Genomic DNA, 25,846 nt, shown 5'->3' with positions numbered 1-25,846 from the left:
TATAAGAATAAGGATTTCTGCAGAACAAGGAAGCAAGAAGTTTTACCCCAAAACAAGAAATTCCCAAACACAAACATCTTCTACGAGGCAGTGTAATTAAGTCATTCCCGGGAAGCAACACAGTGCTCGCAGACTCCCAACACATGGAAAACAGCAGCCTTTGATTCGTAAGTCCCGTAAGAGGCTATCAGTTTCACACGTCTGCTAAAAATAAGCCAAGTATTTTTAAAACCCACCACTGACTACATGCCATATGTCACAATTTGTTACTGAAAGCTGCCAGAAGCGCAAATAAATCCGAAGAGAAAGGAGTCCCTGTAAAGGTTTTGCTCCCCAACCACTTCCCACAAAGAAAAGCTGGGAAAGAAAAGGGGGGAGAGCTTGCAGAGGGACTCACATGGCTTTTCAATCTCCCCAACTTTTTAACAGCCTGGATCCACATCCTCTGGAGGACCTGAGCAGTCTTCATGGCCTCTGGGGACTAATCGGCCAGGCCACTGCCTACACCCCAGGCTGCTCACCCATTGCCATCACTCCACGTGGTTACGTAAGGCGGATACAATAGTGGCCCACATTCCCAGCAAATCCTGTTGTCATCTCGCACTGTGACACATCCATACAGCAGGGACACCGGAACGCTTTGAAAAGCACCACTTGTGAGGGAAAAAAAGAAAGCAGTGGGGATTTACACCACTTGAACAGCTTTCTTTCCCTCCCTCTCTCCCATGCAAGGGAACGAGAGAATCGGAGCAAATATTCTTGTTAGACATAGAGAGTGACTCAGTATCAAAGTAGAAATTACTAAAAAAATAGGACATTTTGGAGCAAAACTCTGGAAATGAACATTTAGAGAAGTGTTTATTTATACAGACCCTCCCCTACACACACACAAAACATGTAAGCTGGCTGGAAATGAACAGGTAATGTTTTAGGTAATGGAACTGCTGATACTACACAGAAATTAGAGTCCTGAAGAGAAGAAGTTTCACATCCTTGGCGATAAGAGGTCTGGAGGCGTGAGGAAACTTGGAGCCAACTGGGGGACAGAGTGCTCCCTCGGCAGAGTCTTCTCTGCTCCCTAACCTCTCTGTAAAATCAGCAGATAAAAGAGTAACAAAGAGCCGTTTCTGTTTTTACCGATGGTGGGGGGTGGCGGAGAGTAAAAAGTACATTTTAGGGTTTTGGACATCTAGAAAAGACTTCATGGGATGCCTGGGGTTTCAAGTTGGGTTTGGGATTTCAGAAGCATGGTCTTGGGGATCCAGTCATCATTCTTGCTACTACTGTGCATGTTACACAGGGGGTCACAGCAAGCAGTCTGCTCAATGAGGACAGTGCACCCTCCGAACCGATTGATAAATATGGACCATGAGATGGAGACCACACAGGAAACAACATGAAGCAGCGGCAGAAGTGGAAGGTGTAAAGGCAGATCTGCAGAGCAGTCTCTGTTCTGTCACTTAGCTGTGGCCTTAGATAAGGTGTCTCCTTCTTTAAAAATGGGGATAATACCGCCTGCACCTCAGAGGGCCACTGTCAGTCTGAAATGTAATAACCTCTACAAAGGGCGCATGCTGAACAGCACCCAAAAACATGTTCATGCCTTTTCTTTAAGCTTTTCACAAGCGTTAGGTCAGCAAAATTGAGTAGGACATGAGAAAAAGTTTGCTTCAAATCTTACACTGACAGGAAATACAACGACGTGTACTCAGCAGAGCTGTGCGGGTGGAGGCAGGCTCCCAACACACGGCCAGGCTCATCCCAGGCCTCACTGGCTCACTGCGCCCCCGGAGCAGAGGGAAGGCCCCAGCAGCTCCCTCCTTGCCTCTGACAGTCCTTCGGAACATACTTAAACTTCCCTGATGAGGAAATAAATATTCTTTCCCTAATTTATGCATACTGCCCAGAAGTCACAGGCATCCTACCACTTAAGAATCCCAGATTCTTGTACAGTGATTTCCAGAAGTCACAGTTTCTGTCCTCATTCTTTTAATTGTGCTTAAAAAAAATGCATAGCGAATTACCATCTTAATCATTTCTAAGTGTACAGTTCAGTAGTGTTAAGTACTTCACATTGCTGGGCATCCAGACTCCACTACTCGTCTTGCAGGACAGAAACTCTACACCATTAAACAACTCCCCACTGCCCCCTCCTCCCAGCCCTGGTAACCACCATTATACTTTCTGTTCCTATGAATCTGGCTACTAGATATTGCACGTAAGTGGAGTCTCACAGTGTTTGTCTTTTGTGTACTTCACTTAGTATAATGTGCTCCGTGTTCATTCTTGTAGCATGCAACAGAATTTCCTTCCCTTTTAAGCCTAAATAATATTCCATTGTGTGTGTATACAGCATTCTGTTGATCTAGTCGTCCATGGATGAACACTTGGGTGACTCTCACCTCTTGGCTATGGTGAACAGTGCTGCTGTGGAACATGGGTATGCAAATACACTATCACTAATTCTTCATTCAATCAGCAAATATTTACCAAGGGCCGCCTACTAGACTCTGAGGATGAAATGATACAGATACAGCACTGGGGGACCTGGCTGGCTCAGCTGGAAGAGCATGTCACTCTTAATCTTGGGATTGTGAGATTGAGCCCCATGTTGGGCACAGAGATTATTAAATGAATGGATGGATGGATGGATGGATGGATGGATAAATAAAAAGCATGGCCTTTAGAGATATGTCACCGCCCTCAGGAAGCCCGGCAAGAGTCAGTACCTGACAGGGAATGGGGGGAGGTTCCCCTTAAGCAAGTGACACTGAGATAAGGTCTGAAGAATGAATGGGATTGGGGCGGGGGGGGCGTGCAGGATGCCAACAACAGCACAGAGCAAAGACTCTGAGAAAGAAAAAGGGGTGTGGAGAGTAGCTTTCGGAACCACTGGGCCTTTCTCTAGAAGTTGTTCTACCAGGGGCATCCAAAGGATATTTTGTGGTAGAACAACTGCCTCAATGAGAAGACCTCAAGTTTAACAATTTACCTTCCCCAAGATTTCTAACCTCCACATTCATATACTTGACAAACATTTACTGAACAGCAGCCTGTGGACTGAAAGACAAATTACCCAAAGTTACTGTGCAAGGCAGTCATAGCAGGACAGTAAGTAGGACAGTCCACAGTAAGGACAGCTCAGTGCTGCTTACTGCCACAGCAGATGAAGATAAAGGCTCACTGTCTGCGTTGGTGGGAGACAAGCCAAGTCCTTCCCTCACAGGAAGGATTTTAATGGGAAAAATAATAAACAAATAAACATATATTATAATCGCAAGAGCAGTAAGTGCCACAGTAAGTGCTAGGATACTGGAAAGCACTAATCCTAAAAAAAATCGGAACCGTTCTCCAAGGAGAGGGAACAGAAGTGCAAAGGCCCCAAGGTGAGAAAGAATCTGGTTATGTTCAAGGAAGGAAAAGGCTGTGTGGGGCTGGAGCAAGGTGACTGATGAGGTAATGGCAGTTACAAAGACCATACCCCTCTCTTGTCTCACAAAATCGGTCTTATTTTAATGGTGGTGAAGGATTTAGTAAAAATTCCAATCGCTGGGCACAATTTCAAGACGCCTATCAAAGAAGTAGGCAGCAGCCACTATTTCCCAGGAAAGGCAGAAAGTGAGCTCCAGTCTCTTTCCCTAAAATGATTCATTTTTAAAATTATAAACCAAGTCCTTGGCTTTGGGGCACTTGGCTGTGGTCTCTCAAAGTAAACCCTTCCTTATAACAGTAAACTAGTCAGCAATGAATTAACTCTTCAAGCAATTTTTGGTTTGCCAATAAAAACTGCCCATCATTTATTCCAGAATTATTTCACTTTCTGATGGAATAAACAAGGCAGTCCCCCGCTCCTTACCCTCCCTTCACAGCCCCAGAGAGTAAGTGCTCACAGCACACACCTTAGATTGTTTACAGTTAAGAAAAAATAACAAACACAAGTTATAAGAGGGATTCCTGACAGGTCCTCAGAATTCATATGATTAGATTCCAGGCCCACTGCTGAAAGGTACCAGGGTTTACTGAGGTGTTTTTTGTTTGTTTGTTTTTTTTTTCCAAACCCATCACCCTTTATTTACCTAAGGGAAAACTTCAGTCTGCATTAAAATAAAGAAAGAATTGGGAGACAACAATGGTATGACGGTATGCCTGGGGACCCCACTGTTGTTTAGAAAGCAGCTGTGCTGAAATGCAAAGAGCAATGAACCTAGACTCCAAGAAGACACCTCCAACCAAGACTCTGACCCTCCAACCCACCCATGACCTTGGGATCATGGGGAATTCTGTTGCCATTTGATACAAATAAGAAATGAGTATCACTGTCTACTTCATAGGGTGAAATGAAGCAAACTCCTGTGGAAAGCAGTCTGTTAAATCCAGGCCAACAAACCTCGAAGTGGGAGGCAGGGTCTTCATGAATATACCTCTGGGTATACTGCCATATGGTGTTCAAGTAAGAGCTCTGCAGGCCATCCCACACACCTGGTCCAGGCTCCGCTCTCTACATGCTCTACAAGCTCTGTGACCTCAAGCAGTTTACTTGGTGAGGCTCAGTGGCCCCATCTGTAAAACAGGACATACAATGTCTACCCTGTTATAAATGTAAGGACTAAATGAAGCAGCATTTGGAAAAGCCTGGCTCAGTGCTCATCACTGAATTAGCGCTCTCAATAAAGGTACCCACCAAAGGCACTGCAGCAACAATGTAACCAGATCACTCCCAAGTAAGAACGGCCTGTTTTCTGTCTCCTGGAAGAGTACAGTCTAGTAGTTTAGAACATATCATGGACACCGAGAGAACTGGGAGTATATGTCCACGCAAAAACTGTACACAAATGTTCACAGCAGCATTATTTGTAATAGCAAAAAAGTGGGAACAATCCAGATGACTATCAGTCGGTAAACGGGTGAGCCAAATGTGGTCTATCCATACAATGGACTAGTGTCTGGCCACGAGGAATGAGGTACCAATACACGCTGTGCCACAGATGAATCTTGTAGACAATATAAGAAGCCAAAGAGATGCAAATAGACAAATACGGTAAGGATTCCATTTACATAAATGTCTAGAAGAGGCAAATCCAGAGACCAAAGCAGATCAGTGGCTGCCTCGGAGTAGTTATTCAGGGAGAAATGGGGGTGATTTAACTAACAGGTACGGGAATTACTTTTTGCAGTGATAAAGATGTTCTAAAATTGATATGGTGGGGGTTGCACAAGTCTGTGAATATATTAAAAACTACTGAATTGTACACTTTTATTGTATGGTATGTGAATTATATCTCAAAAAAAGCATTTATTTTAAGGGATGCATCATGGATTCCATAATCAGAAAGTGGAGATTCTGGTCTCTACTAACCACTTAACTCAAGCAAATTACATTAACTTATCTTTGCTTCAGTTTCCCCAACTGTAAACCTTTCTAGGCTTGTTACGAGAATTTAAGCAGACAATGCACGTGGAGATCTCGGGGTAGTGTCTGACACATAGTAAATGCTCCATCATTTTTAGCTATTACCAATATCATAATTATTAGATTCCTCTTACAGAAAAGAAGACTTAAGCCAGAGAAGTAAAGCAACTTGCTGAAGTTCATATAAGTAAAATGTGGCAGAGAACAGATTCTAACCCAGGTCAGTGTGGCTGCAAAGCCTGAATCCTTTCCACCGATAAACACAGCCGTTTTCCCTCTACACCGATAGAGCCCCAGAAACTACTGTGATCAGTTCCTGGCCTTAAACCCCAAAAAAAAAAAAAAAAAAAAAAAAAAAAAAAGTTGGCCGCAGCGACAGCCATGATTGTTGGCTCGGTGCTAGACCAGCAGTGGATCCAGTCGCTCTGACAAGCCTGACATTCATTTCCAAGTAGCTGGTCTGGGTCCAGTCAACCTGGCTCAGCAGCTCTTTGGACTGACTGCAAAACCATGGTGACTTGGGAGGGAGAGGGTGCAGGAAGGGAACCGGGGCAGACTTCATTTCTGGCTCCTTCAGCAGCCAGCTGGGTATAAGCTCCCTAGAGCGGCACCTCTGTGAACATGTGTGTAAACCAGGGGACCCAAAACACATCATCACTGACTGAAAATTTAAAAGCGCCAGACATTGTATCAAGTGTTTAATGACTGTTAACAATTAACCCTTCCAAAAACCCAACTCCTCCCTTTTTTACTTATGCAAATATAAGGTCTGATGAGCCACGAAACAAAGAATTAATAAGTTGGACTCCACTAAAATTACAAAGTTCTGCTCTGTGAATGACAATGAAAAGACTAACCAAAAACTAGGAGAAAATACTTGCAAAGATGTCCGATAAAGAACAATTATCAGACAAATGCATACAAAAACCTCTGAAAACTCAACAGTAATAAAACTACCTGATTACAAAACAGGCCAAAGACCTCAACAGACACCCCACCAAAGACCCACAGATGGCAACTAAGTATATGAAAGATGTTTAACATACTATGTCATCAGGGGTCTGCAAATTGAAACAAGGAGAAACCACTGAACACAGTAGAAGGGCCAAAATCTGGAACAATGACAACACATGCGATGAGGATGTGGAGCAGCAAGAGCTGGCGAGAACGTGGAAACGGGACGACCACTCGGGAAGACAGAGCAGTGGCTTCCTTAAAAACCAAACACACTCTCGGCCGCGCCTGGCCGACTTAGTGCAGTGCGTGACTCTTGATCTCGGGGTTCTGAGTTCGAACCCCATGCTGGGTGGAGACATTATTTAAAAATAAAATCTTTGGGGCTCCTGGTTGGCTCAGTGGGTTAAAGCCTCTGCTTTCGGCTCAGGTCATGATCCCAGGGTCCTGGAATTGAGTCCCGCATCGGGCTCTCTGCTCCACAGGGAGCCTGCTTCCTCCTCTCTCTCTCTTCCCGCCTCTCTGTCTACTTGTGATCTCTATCAAATAAATAAATAAAATCTAAAAAGAAAAAAAAAAAACTTTAAAAATAAAATCTTAAAAAAAATAAAACAAAAAAAACACAAACATATTCATCACACAATCCAGCACTCGTGCTCCTTGGTATTTACCCGAGGGAATTATAAACTTATGTCCAAACAAAACAGTGTTTATAGCACCTTTACTGAGAACTGCCAAAACTTGGAAGCAGCCAGCATGTCCTTCGGTAGGTGAGTGGATGACTAAACACGCGACGCGTCTCAACAATGGGATATTACTGAGCACTGAAAAGAAAGAAGCTATCAAGCCATGAAGAGACATGGAAGAAACTGAACGCATCTTACTAAGTGAAAAAAGCCAGCCTGACCAGGCGGTATCCTGTTTGATTCAAACATACAGCCTTCTGGAAAAGGAAAACTATGAAAACAATAAAATGATCAGTGGTTACCAGGGCTGGAGGGAAAGAGAGAACACAGGCAGAGCACAGACGATTTTTTTAGGGCAGTAAAAATACTCTTATGATGCCATAATGACAGATGCATGTCATTATATATTTGTCCAAATCCACAGAAGGTACAACACCAAAAGTGAGCTGTGGACTGTGGACTTCGGGTGATAGTGATGTGTCACTGTAGATTCGTCAGCTGTCACTCACGTGCCGCTCTGGTAGGGAGTACCGATGATGGAAGGCTTTACCCTGGTAGATCCAGGGGACAGATGGGAAATCTCTGTACTCCCCCCTCAGTCTGGCTGTGAATTTTATTTACACTGCTCTAAAAAATATATATTAAAAGAAAAACAATGTGTATATATGTATATAAATATAAGGAACTTTTGCACAGTTCCACAGCTAGTAGGTGGCTGATCACAGTCTGAGTCCAGATCTGCATGAGTCCAACTTTAATAAGATATATGGGGGGCTTGGGATCAGGAGATCAGATAATTACATTTCAGACCTCTATGTTCATAGTGCTGATACACTGAGCTATGAAGTATAATTGTAATTTAAACAGACCATTCTTATTTGTAATTACACAGGAACCATTAATAATCCAAAAAGGAAGGTACTAATTTGGCAACAGGGACATAGCCCTGTCTACTCTATGATTTTGAATCCGACTAAGCCCATACAATATTAAAACACAGCTTCACTTAAAAAAAAAAAACAAACAAACACATATACAAACCACCACCCCATGACAGGTACCAAGATAAAGAAAATTATAAACTGCTTTGTCAAAAGGCAGGTTAGAAAACCAGTTATTAGAGTGCTCAGCTAAATCCTGCTAGCAGGGTTGGCCCTAATGAAACACAGAATAAACTGTCCCTCCCAGACCCAAGGCACCATCACAGGATGGGTCACACAGAAAAGAGTGACGCAATGCTTCCACCACAGATCAATATCCCTAGTTAATCCCCAGAAAGCCAGTTAGGCTTACAGAGTCTGACATCTCAAAGCAAGCCTTTTCTATCAGAATCAGGAAATAAATGCAGGAATTTCAAAGACCTCATGTTTAGATACTGTACTGCCAACACTTGGGAGCTTATTAGCAATGCTGAATCCTGGAGTCCATGGGTGGCTCCGCCGGTTGAGCATCTGCTCAGGTCCTGATCCTGGGGTCCTGAGATCAAGCCCCACATTGGGCTCCCTGCTGAAAGGAGCTTTTTTTTTTACCTCTCCCCCACCTGCCACCTTATGCTCTTTCTTGCTCGCTCTCTCACACAAACAAATTCTTAAAAAAAAAAAAAAAAAAAATGCTGAATCCTAAAAACCTACCTTGGACCTGTTTTTTTTACCTTAGATCTGTTGAAAAGAGTGTGTATTTTACCAAGAGCCCCCATGTGATTAAAGTGCACACAGAAGTTAGAGAAGCACTGGTCTAACAGTATCTCCAACAGAACTCTGAGCTGTAATGATAATGTTCTGCACCTGTACTGCCCAATGTGGAACCATGTTGAGCATTTGAAATGCAGCTACTGCTATTAAGAAACCAAATGTTTGACTTAAAATTATAAATAGCCACATTTAGCATATAATTTGTTAACCACATCCCTAGCAGTCATTTAATGTTTCCATCTTTTTTTGGCTACTTTAACTAATACTGTGGCAAAATTGCAGTGCCTGGAGACCTCTCCATATTTTGTAGTATTTCTTAATTGAATACCACTAACATTTCCAAGCATCTTCTTATGTACTGACCCATAACTTTTTTTTTTTTTAAGATTTATTTATTTGTCAGAGGGAGAGAGGAGAGAGAGAGAACACAAGCAGAGAGAGGAGGGAAGTAGATTCCCCACTGAGCAGGGAGCCCAATGTGGGGCTTGTTTCCAGGACCCAGGGATTATGACCTGAGCCAAAGGCAGATGCTTAATCCACTGAGCCACCCTGATGCCCTTTTTTTTTTATTTTGCCTTTAATGTAGATTTACTTAATTAAACTTCCTTTCTTTACAAGACACATTTTTGATACTTTGAAAACACTAATTTAGCCAGTTCTCAATATGAGACAATAATTTTATATTAAACCATTAATCTATGAATAAGATTTAAAAGCTTACAATTTATGGTTTGAACAGCATATGTATTTATTATACATTTAAAATATCAAACTTGATAACTGAAAGTGTGCTTGAATGGTACATTTAGCACAGTGTGTATCCACTGCATCTCATGGAATCAAGAGAGAAAAACAACTCTCGGTTGCACTAAAACACACTCCATTAAGGGGAGGGGGCAGCAAAGACCAGAGACAGGAAGGGGAAAGGTGAGGTTTCCTGCATCCACCTCCCACACCAAGGCAAAGTGGGAGACCAAGCCAAGCTATTAAAAATACTGAAAATGCAAATCAGCAAGCCTTACTAATGACTTTGACTTAATAATACAACACAGATGAAACTGAATCGAGTTATACAAAAATAGTGGGCTTCTCCTACTGTTTTCTTCTCATAAAAAAATATATTAAATAAATAAAAAGTTAAGATGTTTGAAACAGTTTTGTTTCTAAACTTAGAAAAAGATCTCATTCTTTGGTCTAAATGGTGTCATTATTACATAAGCTGAGCTAAACTGAGTCCATACTATACTGTGTAGTTACCCCCCTCCCCCACACCACACCATTCCTTTATTGGTGACGTGGGAAATTTCACGTATGGGTCAACATTTTTTTAAATTCCGAAGTCAGCAACGTTGAGCTCCTCTCAGAAAAACACAACTCTGCCTAATAACAGAAACTACTGGTAGAAACTGTATGCGATCTTAAAGCATAAAAAGGTATCCAAGATTTCCCTTTTGTGGAACTGGTGACGGTCAGGAAATCAGAAAAGGCCACTGCGTAGTAACAGACAAAATCCACTAGGTGGCGCAATGATGCAGAAATAAAAAGTTTCCCTTCAAATTTAAAATTTCAAAATAAACGCCATTTAGAGGAAATTGGCAATGAACTTCAGTAATTACAATAAAATCCTGCCACTATAGCTTTTATAAGAGGCAAGATAAGCTTGCACGTGGGGGGCTAAAAGTAGAAATAACACTTTTATTTGTCATTCATTAACGTTATATAACACCCTACAAAGTTGCTAACCTGTAGGATAGTCAAAGGAATTTAAGCCATCTGGAAAGCAGAAGATATAGCACTTTCTAACTGTTAATCACTGGACGTAAGTAGTACAGAGGAACATAATTTCCAGAAGACAGACCTACACAACGCATTATTTATCAAGCACCTCTTTCATAGCAGGATTTGTACTGAGCACTTGAGATTAAACAATGAGGATAACAAATACAGCCCTGCCTTCAGGGAGCTCAAAGACTAGTGAAGGTCAATGTAAATCAAGGAGTCCCGTCAGCAGCTGCAGAACTAAAGCTAGAAAGTGCTAGGAAGGGAAAGCACACACAGGTCTAGAACAGAAAGGACTGGTGTCTTCGGAAGATCAAGGAAGGCTCTCCTTCTTAGTGACTGTGGAAGTAGGGTATGCAGCTTCCTGAGGAAGGGCAAACAAGAGACACCACATCTGGGGCACAGAGGCAGGTGGGGAAGCCTGGGGACTCAGGAAGGATCTTGGTCTCATCTGTAAGTCAAAATCTGAGGCAGGTCAATGAGAGGTAGATTTGTATTTTTATACATTTGAATCTAAATTTCTTATTTTACTAAGAGCCAGAGAAGAAAGGTAAGCCTAGGTGGACAGCCCCAGCAGACTACTGGCCACAGATGTTGGGAAAGAGGAGGACAGAGGAGCCTGACACTGATTCTACGTGCGGTAAATGGCTCCTCTGGGCAGCTGAAGCCAAGAGGCCCAGCCAAGGATTTAAGCTCTGGTCAAGATCCCCCTTCTACGGTGAAGAAAGACCAAAGTGAACTATAATTTCCAAGCCAGGTTCCAAAGTTTTGGCTGCAGTCTTATTACTGAGAAGTGGGCAAGAAAAAGGGGAATTTTACGTGGGAGCTTTTATAAACTCTGAAGTACCACACAAGAGGGGTGTTTCCTATACTAAGTAAGCCCCACCCTAAAAAAGGGCAGCATGGTGTAAATTTAATAAGATTTAAAAAATAGATTGCATTCAACAGTTAAGTGTCTGTGTACCAGGCTCTGAAAACAAAGACCGAACAACATAGGACACAGTCCCCACCCTCAAGGGATGCTTGTTTTTAGGATGTAGGAAGGCCTGGAATAGTACAGAGAACAATGAAAGTAAATGCTTAAGAGCTGAGGTGTCAGTCACTGGTAGCAGTCCAAAGCCTTTCCAAATCTCCTAAGCTGGGGGAACATCATTAACTCCTTTTCTGTATTACATTTCTTCAAGACTTTTAACCCATGATGGCATTTTTTTAAAAGATTTTATTTATTTACTCGACAGAGAGAGAGATCACAAGTAAGCAGAGAGGCTGGCAGAGAGAGAGAGAGGAGGAAGCAGGCCTCCCGCCGAGCAGAGAGCCTGATGTGGGGCTCGATCCCAGGACCCTGGGACCATGACCCAAGCCGAAGGCAGAGGCTCAACCCACTGAGCCACCCAGGCGCCCCTAACCCATGATGGCATTTTATTATAATTTTGAAGGTTTCCCCAACAAGAAAGAATGGATGCTTGGAACTGAAAGAGTCAACAAGTAGAAACACAATAAATGGTACTGTCCCAAGGCTGGAATCCAGGGAAATCGGAACATCCAAAGCCCAAAGAGAAATGTTTCATTGTAGAGGGACATTTCAGTTTCATGGCTTTTTTCTACATCCTAAAGACAAAATGTGCTTTGAAGTATATTTTCTCCACAGTTTCTTGTGTTTATGTTACTGCTTCACTCGGAGGAAGTCTACACTCAAAACTTGTGAACTGGCCCCTGTTATCCGTCACCTTCCTGGACTAAAACCAGGAAGCAAAGTAGCCCAACCCCTTCTCTCATTCACTTTCCCACAGCCAAGAAGGATGTCAGACAACAGTGTCCTTATGAAGCGAGACTCTTTCACAAGTCAGCATTCTGACATACTTATTTCCAGATAGCAGAATGGGCTAGAAACCCAAGCCTCCTGCTTCTGGAAGTTCTAAACCATGGCCCAGCAAATGTTTTCTTAAAGGGCCACAGAGTATATTTTTTAAGCTTTGGAGGTAGAGGATATTACATAAATACTTACATAAGCAATTTAAAATGTACCCATTTAAAAAGGTAAGGACAATTCTTTGCTAGTCAGCGGGGAAAAGTAAAAACAAAAAAACATCCAACCAAACAGGCAGCTGACTATAGTTTGCCAACCCCTTGTGTAAACTCATGCAAAATTCAGTAATGGCCTACTGACGTGCAGGTGTCCGCTCACCAAGACACGCTCTTTACCTGCAAGGTGCTCACACTGGTACAGAGGGAGGGACACATACTTCCTGATTCTTGCTTTCCTTCACCTTGGCTTTCACTGTAATCTTCAATAAATCTTCGCACTGCCCTTAGCATCCAGTCACTATTGAGGGATAATCCTGTTCTGTTTGCTTATTTCTTTCCTTTTTTTAATTAATAAGGTGTTAGTTCTGAGTGGGTCCATAATCTGAACGTTAGGTCAATTCAAAGTAAACTATACTTGGTTTTGGTAGCAAAAGAATTTATCTGGTTATAATTTACCTAAGCTAAATTCTGAACTTGTTCACAATTTCCAATCACATACCACAGCGGAAGCTGGCCTAAGATCAAAATCTTGCTTTCAGATAATCCTCAAAGTAGATCATTAACTACATGTGTTAGTATTATCCACATTGAGCAAGACACAAGAAAGAACTGTATGTTAGACAATGAGAAGTAAAAACCTCAGTTCCTGATCTCAAGCTGGAATGCTCTCTGTGCACCCTCAAAAAGAGATAACCAGGACGTGGCACCCACAAAGCACAGGGACACAGTTAAGCGTCTGCCTTCAGCTCAAGTCCTGGGATTGGGCTCCTTGTGCAGCAGGAAACCTGTTTCTCCCTCTGCCTGCTACCCCCCTTGCCTGTGCTCGCTCTCCCTCTTTCTTTCTCATAACTAAATAAAATTTTAAAACAAAAAAATTTTTTAAATTTTTTTTCAAGAGAGGGTGTAACCACTGCAAGTTCCCATTCATTGTCCAGCCTGAAGTCCGACTTAGAAATCTGGTCAGAATTGCATAGCTAGCATTATTGTGGCTGACAGAGTGTAGGACCAAGAATTAACATTTCAAATAGTATCAACTTTAACACACCGTTCATGGATGCTCATCTAACTCATCAGTTCTGGGTCCTGCGGGAGACAGCTACGTGGTGAGATGGTGAAGAAGAGAAAGGCACCCTTAGCAGATTCCAGGGGGAAATCAGAAAAAAAAAATCTGTATTTGGACCCTTCCCAGCTCTTTCTACCCCTTGGGCTGTTTGCTCCGGTTTTCAATATCCTCCTACCTCAGCCTGTCCAAAGGTGAACGCATGGCACTGCATAAAGTCTGCTCCACCACCAAAATGCTCTAACTCCAAAATTACCACTCTATCTTGATCCTCAGTCAAAATTTTCACTATATCCTGCAAATGGTCTTGGCCACATATTAAAAGAAAGCTTACTGTTACACTTCAAACGAGAGTGTATCTGCTAGCCTAAACTTCTTGGAGGTATGTGATGTTTTAAAAGATGCACTTTGATCCTCAGGCAACTTGTGATGGAATTCTGACCCTTAACAACCAAATTCCCACACACAGCAAGTCTCAGATGTCCTAATTCCACAACGTATGTGCTTTGTAGCCACAAGTTTTTCTTGACATCAACAATTGGTGGGGTTTGTTTGGGGGTGGGGGAGGTTGATGGGATAATAGTCCTTTCTAACTAATGGCTGTGAACTTGAAGAAAGACTCACAGACAAGACATATTCCTAATATTTCTATAATAAATTGTGGTTTTAACTAGTTATTTATATAATCTACTTCCCTATAAGGCTGTGCTTACTCATTTTAGAGTCTTTGAGATCCCATACAGTAATGAACACAAACAAGTCATTGAAAAATGAAAACATCTCTTAAAAACACTGATATATTATTGTGGGGCACCTCAATGGCTCAGTTAAAGCGTTCGACTCTTGGTTTCAGCTCAGGTTGAGGGATCAAGCACCACACTGAGCCCCGCACTGGGCTCTACAGCTGGTACAATAATCCCAAATCAGTTTGAGATTATCCCTCTCCCTCCGCCCCTCCCCCACTCCCAAGCACACGTGGGCTCTCTCTAAAAAAAAAAAAAAAAAAATTTAGATGTATCATTTTTAGTAATGATGATTCCCTGGAGAGAAAAACTTCTATACACTTTCAATGATAATGTTTAAACTCCTAAAAATCAACAGAGGGCCTTTAGCTTCTCCCATTATGTCTCTGCCCATCTGGTTCTGAAAAGCAGAGGCAGGTGAAGCTGGAAGAAACCTACCGGTTTTGAGTTAGTCACTCGGGCCTCGGCCCACATGCCCTGCCTACCACACGAACTGTGTGACATGGGGCAAATCACTTAACATTTCTGAAACCGTTTCCCTACCTATCAAATCAGGTTTTAACACCTACCCCCCAACTAGGCAGGCTTAGTCAGTGAGATCTGCACCAAAGCTCTAACACTCTATCAGTCACATGGTTCCTTCCCTTGCTTCACTACAGGAAAGTTAGGAGAAGTTCAGTCGTACAGAGCAAAACGCAGGGCATCTCGCTTGGTGTTCTGGGCTCCCTCACGATTAGGCATTTTTTCACAAACATCAGGACTTCTCTTGCACACTCGGGAACTGAGCAGAAAGAGCCTGCCCCCAGCACACCCGTAGTGGTAGAAATCAAGGACACGGCCTCAGAACTGCTCGACAAGCTCTACGAATACATATTTTAGATTTGTTGCTCCAGTGATGGAATGATGCTGTTTTCAACAGTCTCCAAGCCCTGTGCAAAGTGCTTTTTTGCTGGGCTGGGAATACAGTAAGAAAAGGGAGACAATGCACACTCATGCAGATCCTATTTCAGTTGTTTTGAGACTTAACTGCACTACTGTCTTCCTCTCCCCTTCCTCCACTGCCAGAGCACCTGTGCTATGTCTGGACTAGGAAAGCAAAGACCTAGACCTGCACTCAAGAACTCACAGTCAGGGGCGCCTGGGTGGCTCAGTGGGTTAAGCCTCTGCCTTCGGCTCAGGTCATGATCCCAGGGTCCTGGGATCGAGCCCCACATAGGGCTCTCTGCTCAGCGGGGAGCCTGCTTTCCCCTCTCTCTCTGCCTTCTGCTTTGCCTACTTGTGATCTCTGTCTGTCAAATAAATAAATAAAATCTTTAAAAAAAAAAAGAACTCACAGTCAGCCCCCAACATTGACACTTTTACCCCCTCAACACTCAGCAGAACACAGGTTTCCATGAAAACACCCTGCTTTTCTGAAAAGATAAACACATGCACTGAAATTTAGCTTAGATCTACTTGAGGACTTTTATTTTAGAGTTCCTCGTTTCCAAGCATTTGTTTAGATTAAACTCATCCCAATCAAAAAGCTCATGTTACTTCTTATGAAGATAACGGAATAGCCACGTAGTGGACTACACAAACAGAGCCAGTATATCCAAATTGAAACAGGTGAAAGAGACAGACATGACAGCACCCCAGTTTCTAGGATACTTCACTGCATAAATTATTATCCCAAATATAAAGCCAAAAGAACAAGTCTCGTAACTGTTCGAAGTGATAGGTTACAGCAGTTTTTTTCAGGACCCTTCACGGCTGAGAAATAATCCAGTCAGGTCGACATTTATATATGACCACCAATCACTCAGCACTTAGAACAACAATGCAATTGTTACTTGGAACTTACGACTAAGCCCAGTGAAATTTTTTACCCATTCTTCTTGCTCCTGTTCTATTAATAGGTGAGAGATATTCTTTGAGGAAGTACATACTGACTACAAATATTTCATGGTAATAAACAGCAAAGGCACTGGCAATTTATGTTTTCTGGACAAAGTAAATCATAAACACAATACTCAGAAATTTTGCAATGCCTGAACTAACGTTATTTTTAACCCAGTTCTGTTTTTCCACATTTTACAGAAGAAAGGCTCCCGGAGAAGTTTTTCTCTAAAAAAGTGCATGACGAAAATTCCTGAATGTGAGGAGGTTTCAGGGCTAAGGAGGGTGACGTATGACTTCAGCTGCTTTTCTTAATTCCCTAACCTTTGTGGAGCAGCAGTTCATGCCAGAACTTGGTTTAAAAAAAAAAAAAAAAATTCTAAAGGCCATTGTCAAATAAAAATAAAGGCTGTACTTTTACAAAACACACAGAGCAGCCCCACATGGCCCTTCCCGAGGCTGCAGTACTACTGGCTGAAATATATAGACACTGGGATCAGAATACATATATATTTAAATCATTTTTCTTGAAGGAATGAATTAGGTCAGTGCCCTTAAGAAGCTCCCCATCAGCTCTCTTTTCCAGTCTCCAAACAGTGAAACCCTTTGTCCATTGTATTAACCACTGTAAACTGTTTGGACATCTATTGTTAGCCCTGGCCGACTGGGTAAATCTGGTTAAAAAGAGATAAAATGGGATTCTGTCAATGTATTTCTCTCACAATCAAATTTAAGCAAACTTTGCAAAGAGCCAGCTCACTCTAACTGCTACACCAGTGCCTGAAATGAAGTTCCTGGTCATACTTATCTTGGCACTCAGAATATCTGCGTTCTTGTCACTTCAAATTTTTTTGCAAGGAGCCTTCAGAAGTAGCACTAGAGATAAAGCCTAAAATAAAATGTTAATCAATAAATCATCTGACCAGCCCGCTTCAAAAAAATAGTAGTAAGGTCCCTGGAAAGGTTAAAAATTGATTCAATTGATTCAAGATGTTTAAATGTCTCAAGAGCAATGCAGTGTAGCTCAAATTTCATAATACTAGCTAGAAATAGGACAGTCACTATTGCCAAATGTTTCAGTGGACTAGCGTGTGCTGTCAGCATGAGATTCTAGGCACCAAACAGGATAAAAATCTAATCTCTTTCCAATCTCCTTCCATTTCATTTGTCGAAAGATAAAGACAGAAAAAGGGAACATCCTTTTTAGCCCACCTCTGTCAACAAGATTTATGTATCACCTTTTACTTTATTAAAAACTAACAAATCAGAATGACTTCAAAAAGAAAAAAGCCACACTCATTAATTTTCATAAAGTATATATCAAAGCAGCTGTTCTTAGAATTAAGTCGCCTTTCAGTTTCTGCATTAATTGGTAGGCTTGCAAATTATAACTTCTTAAGCTTACCCATATAGAAAAGTACCTAGAATCAGAGATAAGTAGCTAAAGACGCTGAGGCCCTGTAGAGAAACAATTATGTGGCAGGTCTGACAACAGCCTCCATCCTCCAGCAGGTCACTGTAATGAAGTTAAAGATTTGAATGTGCGTTACAGAGAGTCATCTTAGGACTGCTTTGGCGTCATGTTTTTCTGTAATGATGATGATACCAGTAAGTTATGACCACTGCCACTTAGGTTGCCAGTGCAACGCCAGGAGGCATCTATCCCATTTCTTGTTGAGTGGCACTCATCTTCCCTTACTCCCAGAAGCCAGAAACCCCCAGCCCCCTGGCCAACAGGGTGCACTTGATTAAGATCTAGTAGGAGGAAGGAAAGCAGATGCCTTTTGTTTTCTTCTTTCCTATAACAGCAGTCTCTGGCAAAGCGGATTTGCCAGACCTGAGCTTTGCAGTTGTCACTAAGTTCCCTACTATTTAAGCTGCCTCTGCATAGCAGAGGCTGAGCAGTTGGAAGGGTGTTTCCAAGGTCCCGGCTCTGGACCACAGCAGCTTTCTAACTTGCTGGGGGGCAAATATGAAAGCCAGTGGTGGGCTCTTGGTTTCTGTCCCTCTAGCCTCTTGTTTTGTAGGCATTAATGCTCTCCATTAAGTTCCTTTCTCCTTGAAATTGCTAAAACGATGTCTCTTTTCTTTACCAAACCCCGACTGATCAGGCACAGAGTGCCCATTTTACAGCTGAGAAAAACTCAACATGAGAAAAGTAAATTGCCTGAGGTAGAGCAAGCAAGTGGCAGGACAAAGGAATCCATACCCACAATGTGCCTGACTTCAGAGTGACATAATGAAAGTTAAACATGTCCCAACACACGACCCAGCAATTCGACACCCAGGAATTCAGTCCACAAAGCAAAGTGTAGGTGATTTCCCCAGCAGCTTTAGTCATCATAGGAAAACACAAACAAACAGGCAACAACCTAAATATCCATCAGGAGAAAAACGGGTCAACAGACTGTGGGGAACTCCTGTAAAAGGACAACTACTCAGCAGCGAACAAGAACTGCTGAACCACACATAATACGGATGACTCTCACAGCAGTTATGTTGAGCAAAAGAAGCCAGACACAAAATACTGACTTCATTAATACAGATCCTCTCAAAGTCAACCGAAACTATCCCATGGTGAGAGAAGTCAGAAAAGAGGTTCCCTTGGGGGTGGGGTGATAACAGTCAGAAAAAGTGGCAAGAGAGAAGCTTCTAGAGTGATGGAAAGTCCTGTGTTTTGGTCTAGGTGGCAACAACACAAGTGGCTCCATTCATGTAAGTGTTCATGCAGCTCTGAACCAGACCGTGGTATCCGCACAGTACTTTGGGTACACTCAATGCCACTGAACTGTACACTTTAAAATGGTTAAAATGGTGGATCCTAGGTGATGTGCCTTACCACAACGAAAACAAATTTATCAAGCTGTCCATTTGAGATTCTGTGCATTTTTACTGCAAGCTATACTTCAATAAAACACCACAAAAACAACAAGATTAAAAAAGCTTCATTATGAGTAAGCAAGCTTGCAAGGACAGACCCTGGATACCACTGTTTCTACAGGAAAGTTTTTCTCAGTTTCCCACACATTTTTTAACCCCGTTCTTTGGTAAATTGAGTCCACCTCTCCTGCCTCTTCCTGACTTGGGGAAAGACACCTGCAAACACTACACTTAAGCAGTATACACATAAATACTGCTCCCACACCTCTGATTAAAATTCAGATTTGATCTGCTAGAAAGAAGGCCACCAGTATTCCAGATGAGCCCAGTGCCTCCTCTCTTCATTTCAGCGTGTCGCCTGCCTGTTTTGAGACGCCCAACAATAACACCAGAAGGAAAAGCACCAGTGTTTTCAGTTCCATTTCTGGAAAATCTCAATGAGTATCCAAGATGCCACAAATCTCTCTCCCCTCTTTTTTTTTTTTTTTAAGATTTTATTTATTTATTTGACAAAGAGAGATCACAAGCAGGCAGAGAGGCAGGCAGAGAGAATCTCTCTCCCCTCTTAAAAGTCATGCAGACACTAAACAGACCAGCCAAGGTAGGCAAACTGTGCTGCCTCAAGTTCTGCTGAGAAACTCAGCAGAGCCTGACGTGATGCTGAAGCTCGAGCGACAGTGATTCTGTGCCGGTGGACGATGAGGGCCTGCGGCCGCGAGCAGGAGGCTCATCTTCAGCCTCCGGGCCTGCCTTGCCTTGCTTCCTGCTCCAGGCAGCGGGGCCTCGGAGGGAGAAGGCCACAGGAACAGAAGGGGGTGCGGGAGACTCCCAGTAGGCAGCTCTTCCTGGGAAGAGTGGAGGGGAAGAAGAAAGAGGAAGAACGAGTCTCAAGAAGCAGGATGACCACAGGCCCTGGCTCGACCACAGGCCCTGGCTCGGCCGCAGAGCAAGAAGAGCACACGGCACACGCCGAGGTGGTACATTATTTAAGCTGCGACTGAGTGACAGATCTTCCCAGGAAGCTGAGGAGCTGAACAACTACTGCCACTTCTGGCTTCTCTGTTCTTTATTTTATGTATGTATGTATGTATTTATTTATTTTAATTTCTCCCCGCTGAGCAGAGAGCCCGATGCAGGACTTGATCCCAGGACCCTGAGATCATGACCCGAGCCGAAGGCAGGGCCTTACCTCACTGAGCCACCCAGGCGCCCAGTTCCCTATTCTTTAGGAAAGTATCTATCAGAGAAAATCTGCTGGACCTCTTCTTTAAAGAAAAAAAAAAACAGAAAACAAACGCAGGTTTTAAGGAGCAGGGAAGTACTTTCAGACAAGAATTTGGAATGTTGTCTCAGCGTTATACCCAACGGCTTAGAACGTTAAGCACCAGAGAAGACTTCAAATACAACTCCTCATTTCCCTACACAGAAACTTCCATTCACGGGCCTGAGCTGCCGCCACCCAGCTAGCTGCCACAGCTTACGCACTACAGAAAATGCCAGTGCAGAACTCTACCAGTTTCTTCCCTACTCACAACTGTCCATCCGCTCACGATGTAAATGTCAGGAATCTACTCTTCTGACCTCCCAGTCGGTCTCCAATTCTTTGTATTCAATAGCAGCCTTCCCCAGATCCAGTCGGTTCAATGTGGTACACTCAGTGGATATGTTTGGTGCCAGGTCAGCTTCTGGGGTTACCCTCATGACTCAGACCAAGGAGGGGCTCATGGCAGACCGGAAGTGACTGGCACAGAGCAGACATGATAAGGGCTCTAGTAAATACTGGCATGTGCGTACCAACCAATCAAGGGCAAGAAGGAAACTGATTCAGCTGAGTGAAGAAGGGTAAGAGAGGAACCAGGCTTCTAAAAATGAGCTCACAGGGACATTCCTTCTAAAGGAGTCATTCTTTTCAGAAACAGAAACAGTTTTGCTAACTAATTCCCTCAAATAATTTCATTCTGCTTTTGCCAGATGTATTTGCAAATGGTCCTCTGTAGACTGAAAATGAGCTGGTTCCTCTTACAGCATACACCACTCCCCTTCCCAAAACGGACTCAGGGCCTCAGGGGTGCTCTACTACGTAAGGCATAAAAGAAACCCCGCAACCAAGAACTAGGAACGCTCCTCTACTGCTGTGACAATAAATGGCTCTCAAAAAATGGTTCCCAGCAAAGCCACATTCGGACCATTATTTCCTCCTGAGAGGAACGAAGGTCTTAGAAGCTACAAGTCTAAGGAAAGTTCATTTATTCCTACTGATGATTCCAAAGCATTATTTCCCCCGTCCCCCTTCAACTCCAATGACAAAATGTAGAGTATCTGCAGTGTTCTTTCATCTCTACCAAAGCTTTTCTTAATACAATGGCAAAGATATAACTGGACTTTAATCATTATCTGTTAATTACAGCCTAATAACGTTACCTACCAGGAAGACTAACTATCCCAATAATTGTCTTACAATGTATTACATATAACCCCCTCCAAATGCCTCTGGCTTGTCCCTAACTATAAATATATAACTATATATTTAGTCTCATACTTACACACAGTATCTATCAGATGAGGCCTACTGTAATTAAATTTTCAAAAGATGCCATTTTTTCTTGTGAACATAATGTATATATTCATATGGCTGATGAAATTCTACAATAGAAAATAATAATTGCCCTATTAATTCTGAAGTCCATCTTTATATATGCACATAGGTAAAATTTAGAAAACACGTGCATTCAAGGATGGGACATGAGATCTTTGCCATGATTAATGGTGTAATTTGAACTTTTTTGTCAGTACAGCTTCCTAAAATACAAATACTTTATTCACTCCTAGCAATTGTGCCGCCCCCACCAAATCTCTCCCACACAAATGAAATGTTGAGAGAAGACAAATAGAAACAGAAACTATAAGCCATGAATATTTTAATTAGGCTAAACATCAGGCTGAAAGTTAAAATAAATGTTATTACAAAAATGCATATTGCTGTGGTCTGAAATATACAAGGTGTGGAGGCACCCGGTTGGCTCAGTGGGTAGGCATGTAACTACTGATCTTGGGGTCCTGAGCTCAAGTCCCACGTTGTGGGAGAGAGCTTACTTAAAAAAAAAAAAAAAAAAAAAAATTACAAGGTGTATAAATGATTGAGAAACACTGCATTATGTTTTTAAGGTTAAAGACCTGATTTATCTGTATCCATCTGGCAGAAGCACTAAACAAATATCTGCGTGGACTTAAAATGACTAAAGTACAAGTTACTAATTGAAGGTTTAGGATTTCACATAGAAGGTGTGCGCGCACATGCACGCACGCACGCGCACACACACACACACACACACACGATTAAGGATTTTGGTGACTGAAACAAAGTATTTTCTATTCTGGTTTTATTTACCTACCATGACTATGAACTTCCAATTACTCATTTTTCTAGGTCACCGCAGGGTTACTTTTTTTTTTTTTTTAAAGATTTTATTTATTTGCTTGACAGACAGAAATCACAAGCAGGCAGAGAGGCAGGCAGAGAGAGAGGAGGAAGCAGGCTCCCCGCTCAGCAGAGAGCCCGATGCGGGACTCGATCCCAGGACTTTGAGATCATGCCCTGAGCCGAAGGCAGCGGCTTAACCCACTGAGCCACCCAGGCGCCCCTTTTTTTTTTTTTTTAAACCTCAAGACTTCCCATTCCTACTACAATCCTAGCTAAAGCCTACTTTACAGACCAACATAAGCTACATTTTTAAAAAATTAAATGCATTTTGGGGTGCCTTCCTGGCTCAGTCGCTACAGCGTGCGACTCTTGATCTCGGGGTTGTGAGTTCAAGCCCACGTTGGGTGTAGACATAACTTAAAAAATTAAACCTTTAAAAAATAATAAAAAATAAGGTGCATTTACATGTGAGGCTCTTTGGTTCTCTGCCTTCTCCAGCAGTGCTAGATTAGGAGAGCAAGCTGTGCTCCAGAGCACAGTGATGTCCCCCGCAGTGCTGCAGCACTGCCTCCATTTTCAGTCCATCCCATCACAGGTGTCACACCGGCAGACTTTGTCTGGCATTCCTGAAGGTGTGGTCAAGGTATACGCAGCTCTCCATAACTAAACATCACACTCACATTTTAAAAGTACTACCAAGGTGCAGATTTCAAGGGCCGTGTTCACAGTTTTTGCCTTATTCTTCTATGACTTAACCCCAGAATTTATTTCTCTTACATCAGACTCTTTCTTTTACTTAATACTAATCATGCCTCATTCTAAACAACCTATCCATGAAATAAGTGAATTCGGTAGCCGTCTTTATATTTATCCCTGGAGCACAATATTCATGCAAAATAACTGAAAAATAATGTGCCACCTTTAAGTCTGTCTTTGTAGCACACTTTAGAAAACACTCTTTAAGGAACAGCAAAAAAAGGGGGGAGGCAGAAAAATGCTTAATCAGCATATCAGGTATTTTTTTCAATAGGACAGTCTTTAGTCTCTTTTCTGAGCTCACAGGTTATCAAGGCTGATGAAACTGGTGCAGTGGATGGCCAGATGACAGAGGTTCTAGACCCTTTAAAAATAGAATGAAACCATCACTGTCATGGGAAGGCCTCGCTGGCCTGCCTGGGCTCTAGAAGAGAGAGGCCAAGTTAGGTGCATTTCCTAATTAAGCTGAAAGAGTGAAAGCAGACACTTAGCAACTCCAAGCTCTGCCTTGTATGGAATGCTGTCCGTGGTGTAGGCGGTGTACCAGGTTAGCCCGCTGTTATGTATTTCCCAGATACCCTTCAAACCTGGAACTAGTGACTGACAGTACTTAATGTTAGGACTGAGTGCCTGAAAATTTCTTTCCACTGCTGTTGCATGGTATTTAAAAAATTTTTTAATGGTAGTACCACCTTAGACCCTCATAAATTTGGTAGCGATATCAGCTTCTGCTAACAAGAGTCATCGTAAAAATTCCTTTGGGGTGAACTAGGCCATAAATAGTTTAAGGTAAGATTTCTTTCTTAACCTCAAAAAGTTCACAAAAACTCTGGAGTTTTTAACCCCCTAAATAGGTGTTAAATCTGACCTCTTGAGTCTATGTTTTTGATCCCAATCCTTGGATTTAGGAGCAAGAAACTAGCCCAGTAAAACATCTGAGATAATCATTCTGTCCCTCAACTGGATTCCCCACACACATGCGCATCAGTCACACCCTCCTATACCCCAAATCATCGTCAGTGGAAAATGCCTTTCAGCACCAAAGCTGGCTAGTCCAAGGCCATCTGGCCAACAATTGTTGGCCCCCCATTACTGCTCGGACTCTAATCAATGAGGCATTTCATAGGAAGCCCACTTTCAACCTAGATAAATTAATCTGTAGCCACAACTCCTTAATGGGATTTGTTTTAGAGATTAGGCAAGGAATTCCCTGATGGCTCATCTTGGTAAGAGTTATGTTGAAAGTTTCAGCTGTGATTACTAATGCTTCCTCTTAACCCCCCCCCCCCCCCCCCCCCCGCCACCAACTCCCCGCCCAAATCTGCATGACTTTGTCAACTATGGAATGTAATACTGTCCACAAGACTCAAGTGGCCCCACCTAGTTTCAAGAACTCACCTGTCTCTTAAAAAAGAGTAACTTCAGAAGAGAACCCCTTTCTAAACTCCACTGCAGGGATTTTTACATCTCCCTTGCATTCCCAGGACTTCTGCAAAAGAAGAATGGCTGGCTGTAACCTTTTGTCAGTGTACAAAGAATTAGATCAAAAGTTAAACAAATGTAGGCAGAAGTCCTTGCAAATGGAATTCCCCAGGCCGATGAGGTTAGAATTCATCGGTCTTAGGCATTTTTGTGCCTCAAAAATAGTAATATTCCCTGTTTAGGGGGTGGGGTGAAGTGTTTACTGGGAAACTGGTTCACTTATTTGCAGGGAAAGTCAAGTCACTAATACATTTGGGATTTTAGGACTCCACTCCCTCCAAGTAACCCCCCCCCCAAGTTCACTTACTGGCATTCAAGGCCTTTCAAGAGTGTGAGCAACTCTTTTTGTTCCCTTCGGCTCCTGCCTAGTCACCTACATGGTACCTCCTACCTGTACTTCTAGATCCTTCCTCCCAGCACTTGGAGCTTTCAGCACCTGCCTTGGTTCTTATGACCCGGCACCCACACATGCCCAACACCCTAACAACATTTCACGCAATCCTCACTCAACTCTATGAGGTGGCTGTGTCATTCGCCCATCTTCTTTACTGGCTTGCGCTGTGAGGTACCTGTTCAAATGCGGCCCTTTCTTCCCAGAAAGATCTCTAAAGGGAGCACGTGTAAGGTAGTCCCATCGTGCCCGTGTTTCCATACTGCACAGTTCGCCTCTGTGTTGCCACACCCCCACCGCGCCCCCAGCCACGGTATCCCAGCAGAGTCCACAGTCTCAACAGTCTGAAATGTTCAGCTCGGACAGACTCCTGAAGGCAGACACTGAGTCTTGCTCATATTGTACCCCTCACAGAGACCGCCCCAGGTAGGCAGGTGCTGGTTATTAGCTGTGTGGTCGTGAGAAGTGGCAGCAGCCACTGCAAGGAAAGAAATCCCCCTCCATCAGTCTCTGGGAGCAGCTCTGAAAAAGTTCAAGAAACACCTCAAAAGCCACGGTTGCCTGAGTGAAGCACCCCTTCTCTCACCTCCCGGGTGAGGAGAAGCCTTAGCATCCCATTCTTATTTCTAACCGGAACTCATCATTCTTAATTACGTGCATGCTTTCCCTACAAGACAGTGTAACAGAGAC

The 25,846-nt window shown here is 42.8% G+C and overlaps 1 protein-coding gene across 8 annotated transcripts in view; it reads right to left on the bottom strand.

Moving 5' to 3' along the window:
* TJP2 (tight junction protein 2) overlaps nucleotides 1-25,846 on the bottom strand; it is a 92,795-nt gene that overhangs the window by 46,917 nt on the left and 20,032 nt on the right. For 2 of the 8 annotated variants that reach the window (XM_032866570.1, XM_032866575.1), the window contains exon 1: nucleotides 398-484. The exons of 5 other annotated variants lie outside the window; for them this stretch is intronic. In XM_032866570.1, coding sequence (XP_032722461.1) covers nucleotides 398-469 — 72 coding nt within the window. In that variant the 5' untranslated portion in view covers nucleotides 470-484. Of the gene's footprint in view, nucleotides 1-397; nucleotides 485-13,783; nucleotides 13,969-25,846 lie in introns of those variants that run through there. One more of the 8 variants, XM_032866572.1, reaches the window with a different exon arrangement.

This window comes from Lontra canadensis, unplaced genomic scaffold (assembly GCF_010015895.1).
Source record: "Lontra canadensis isolate GAN:19392208 unplaced genomic scaffold, GSC_riverotter_1.0 scaffold31, whole genome shotgun sequence".
NCBI lineage: Eukaryota > Metazoa > Chordata > Mammalia > Carnivora > Mustelidae > Lontra > Lontra canadensis.
Note: the sequence above shows the minus strand (reverse complement) of the source record. Positions and strands in the feature narration are given on the sequence as shown.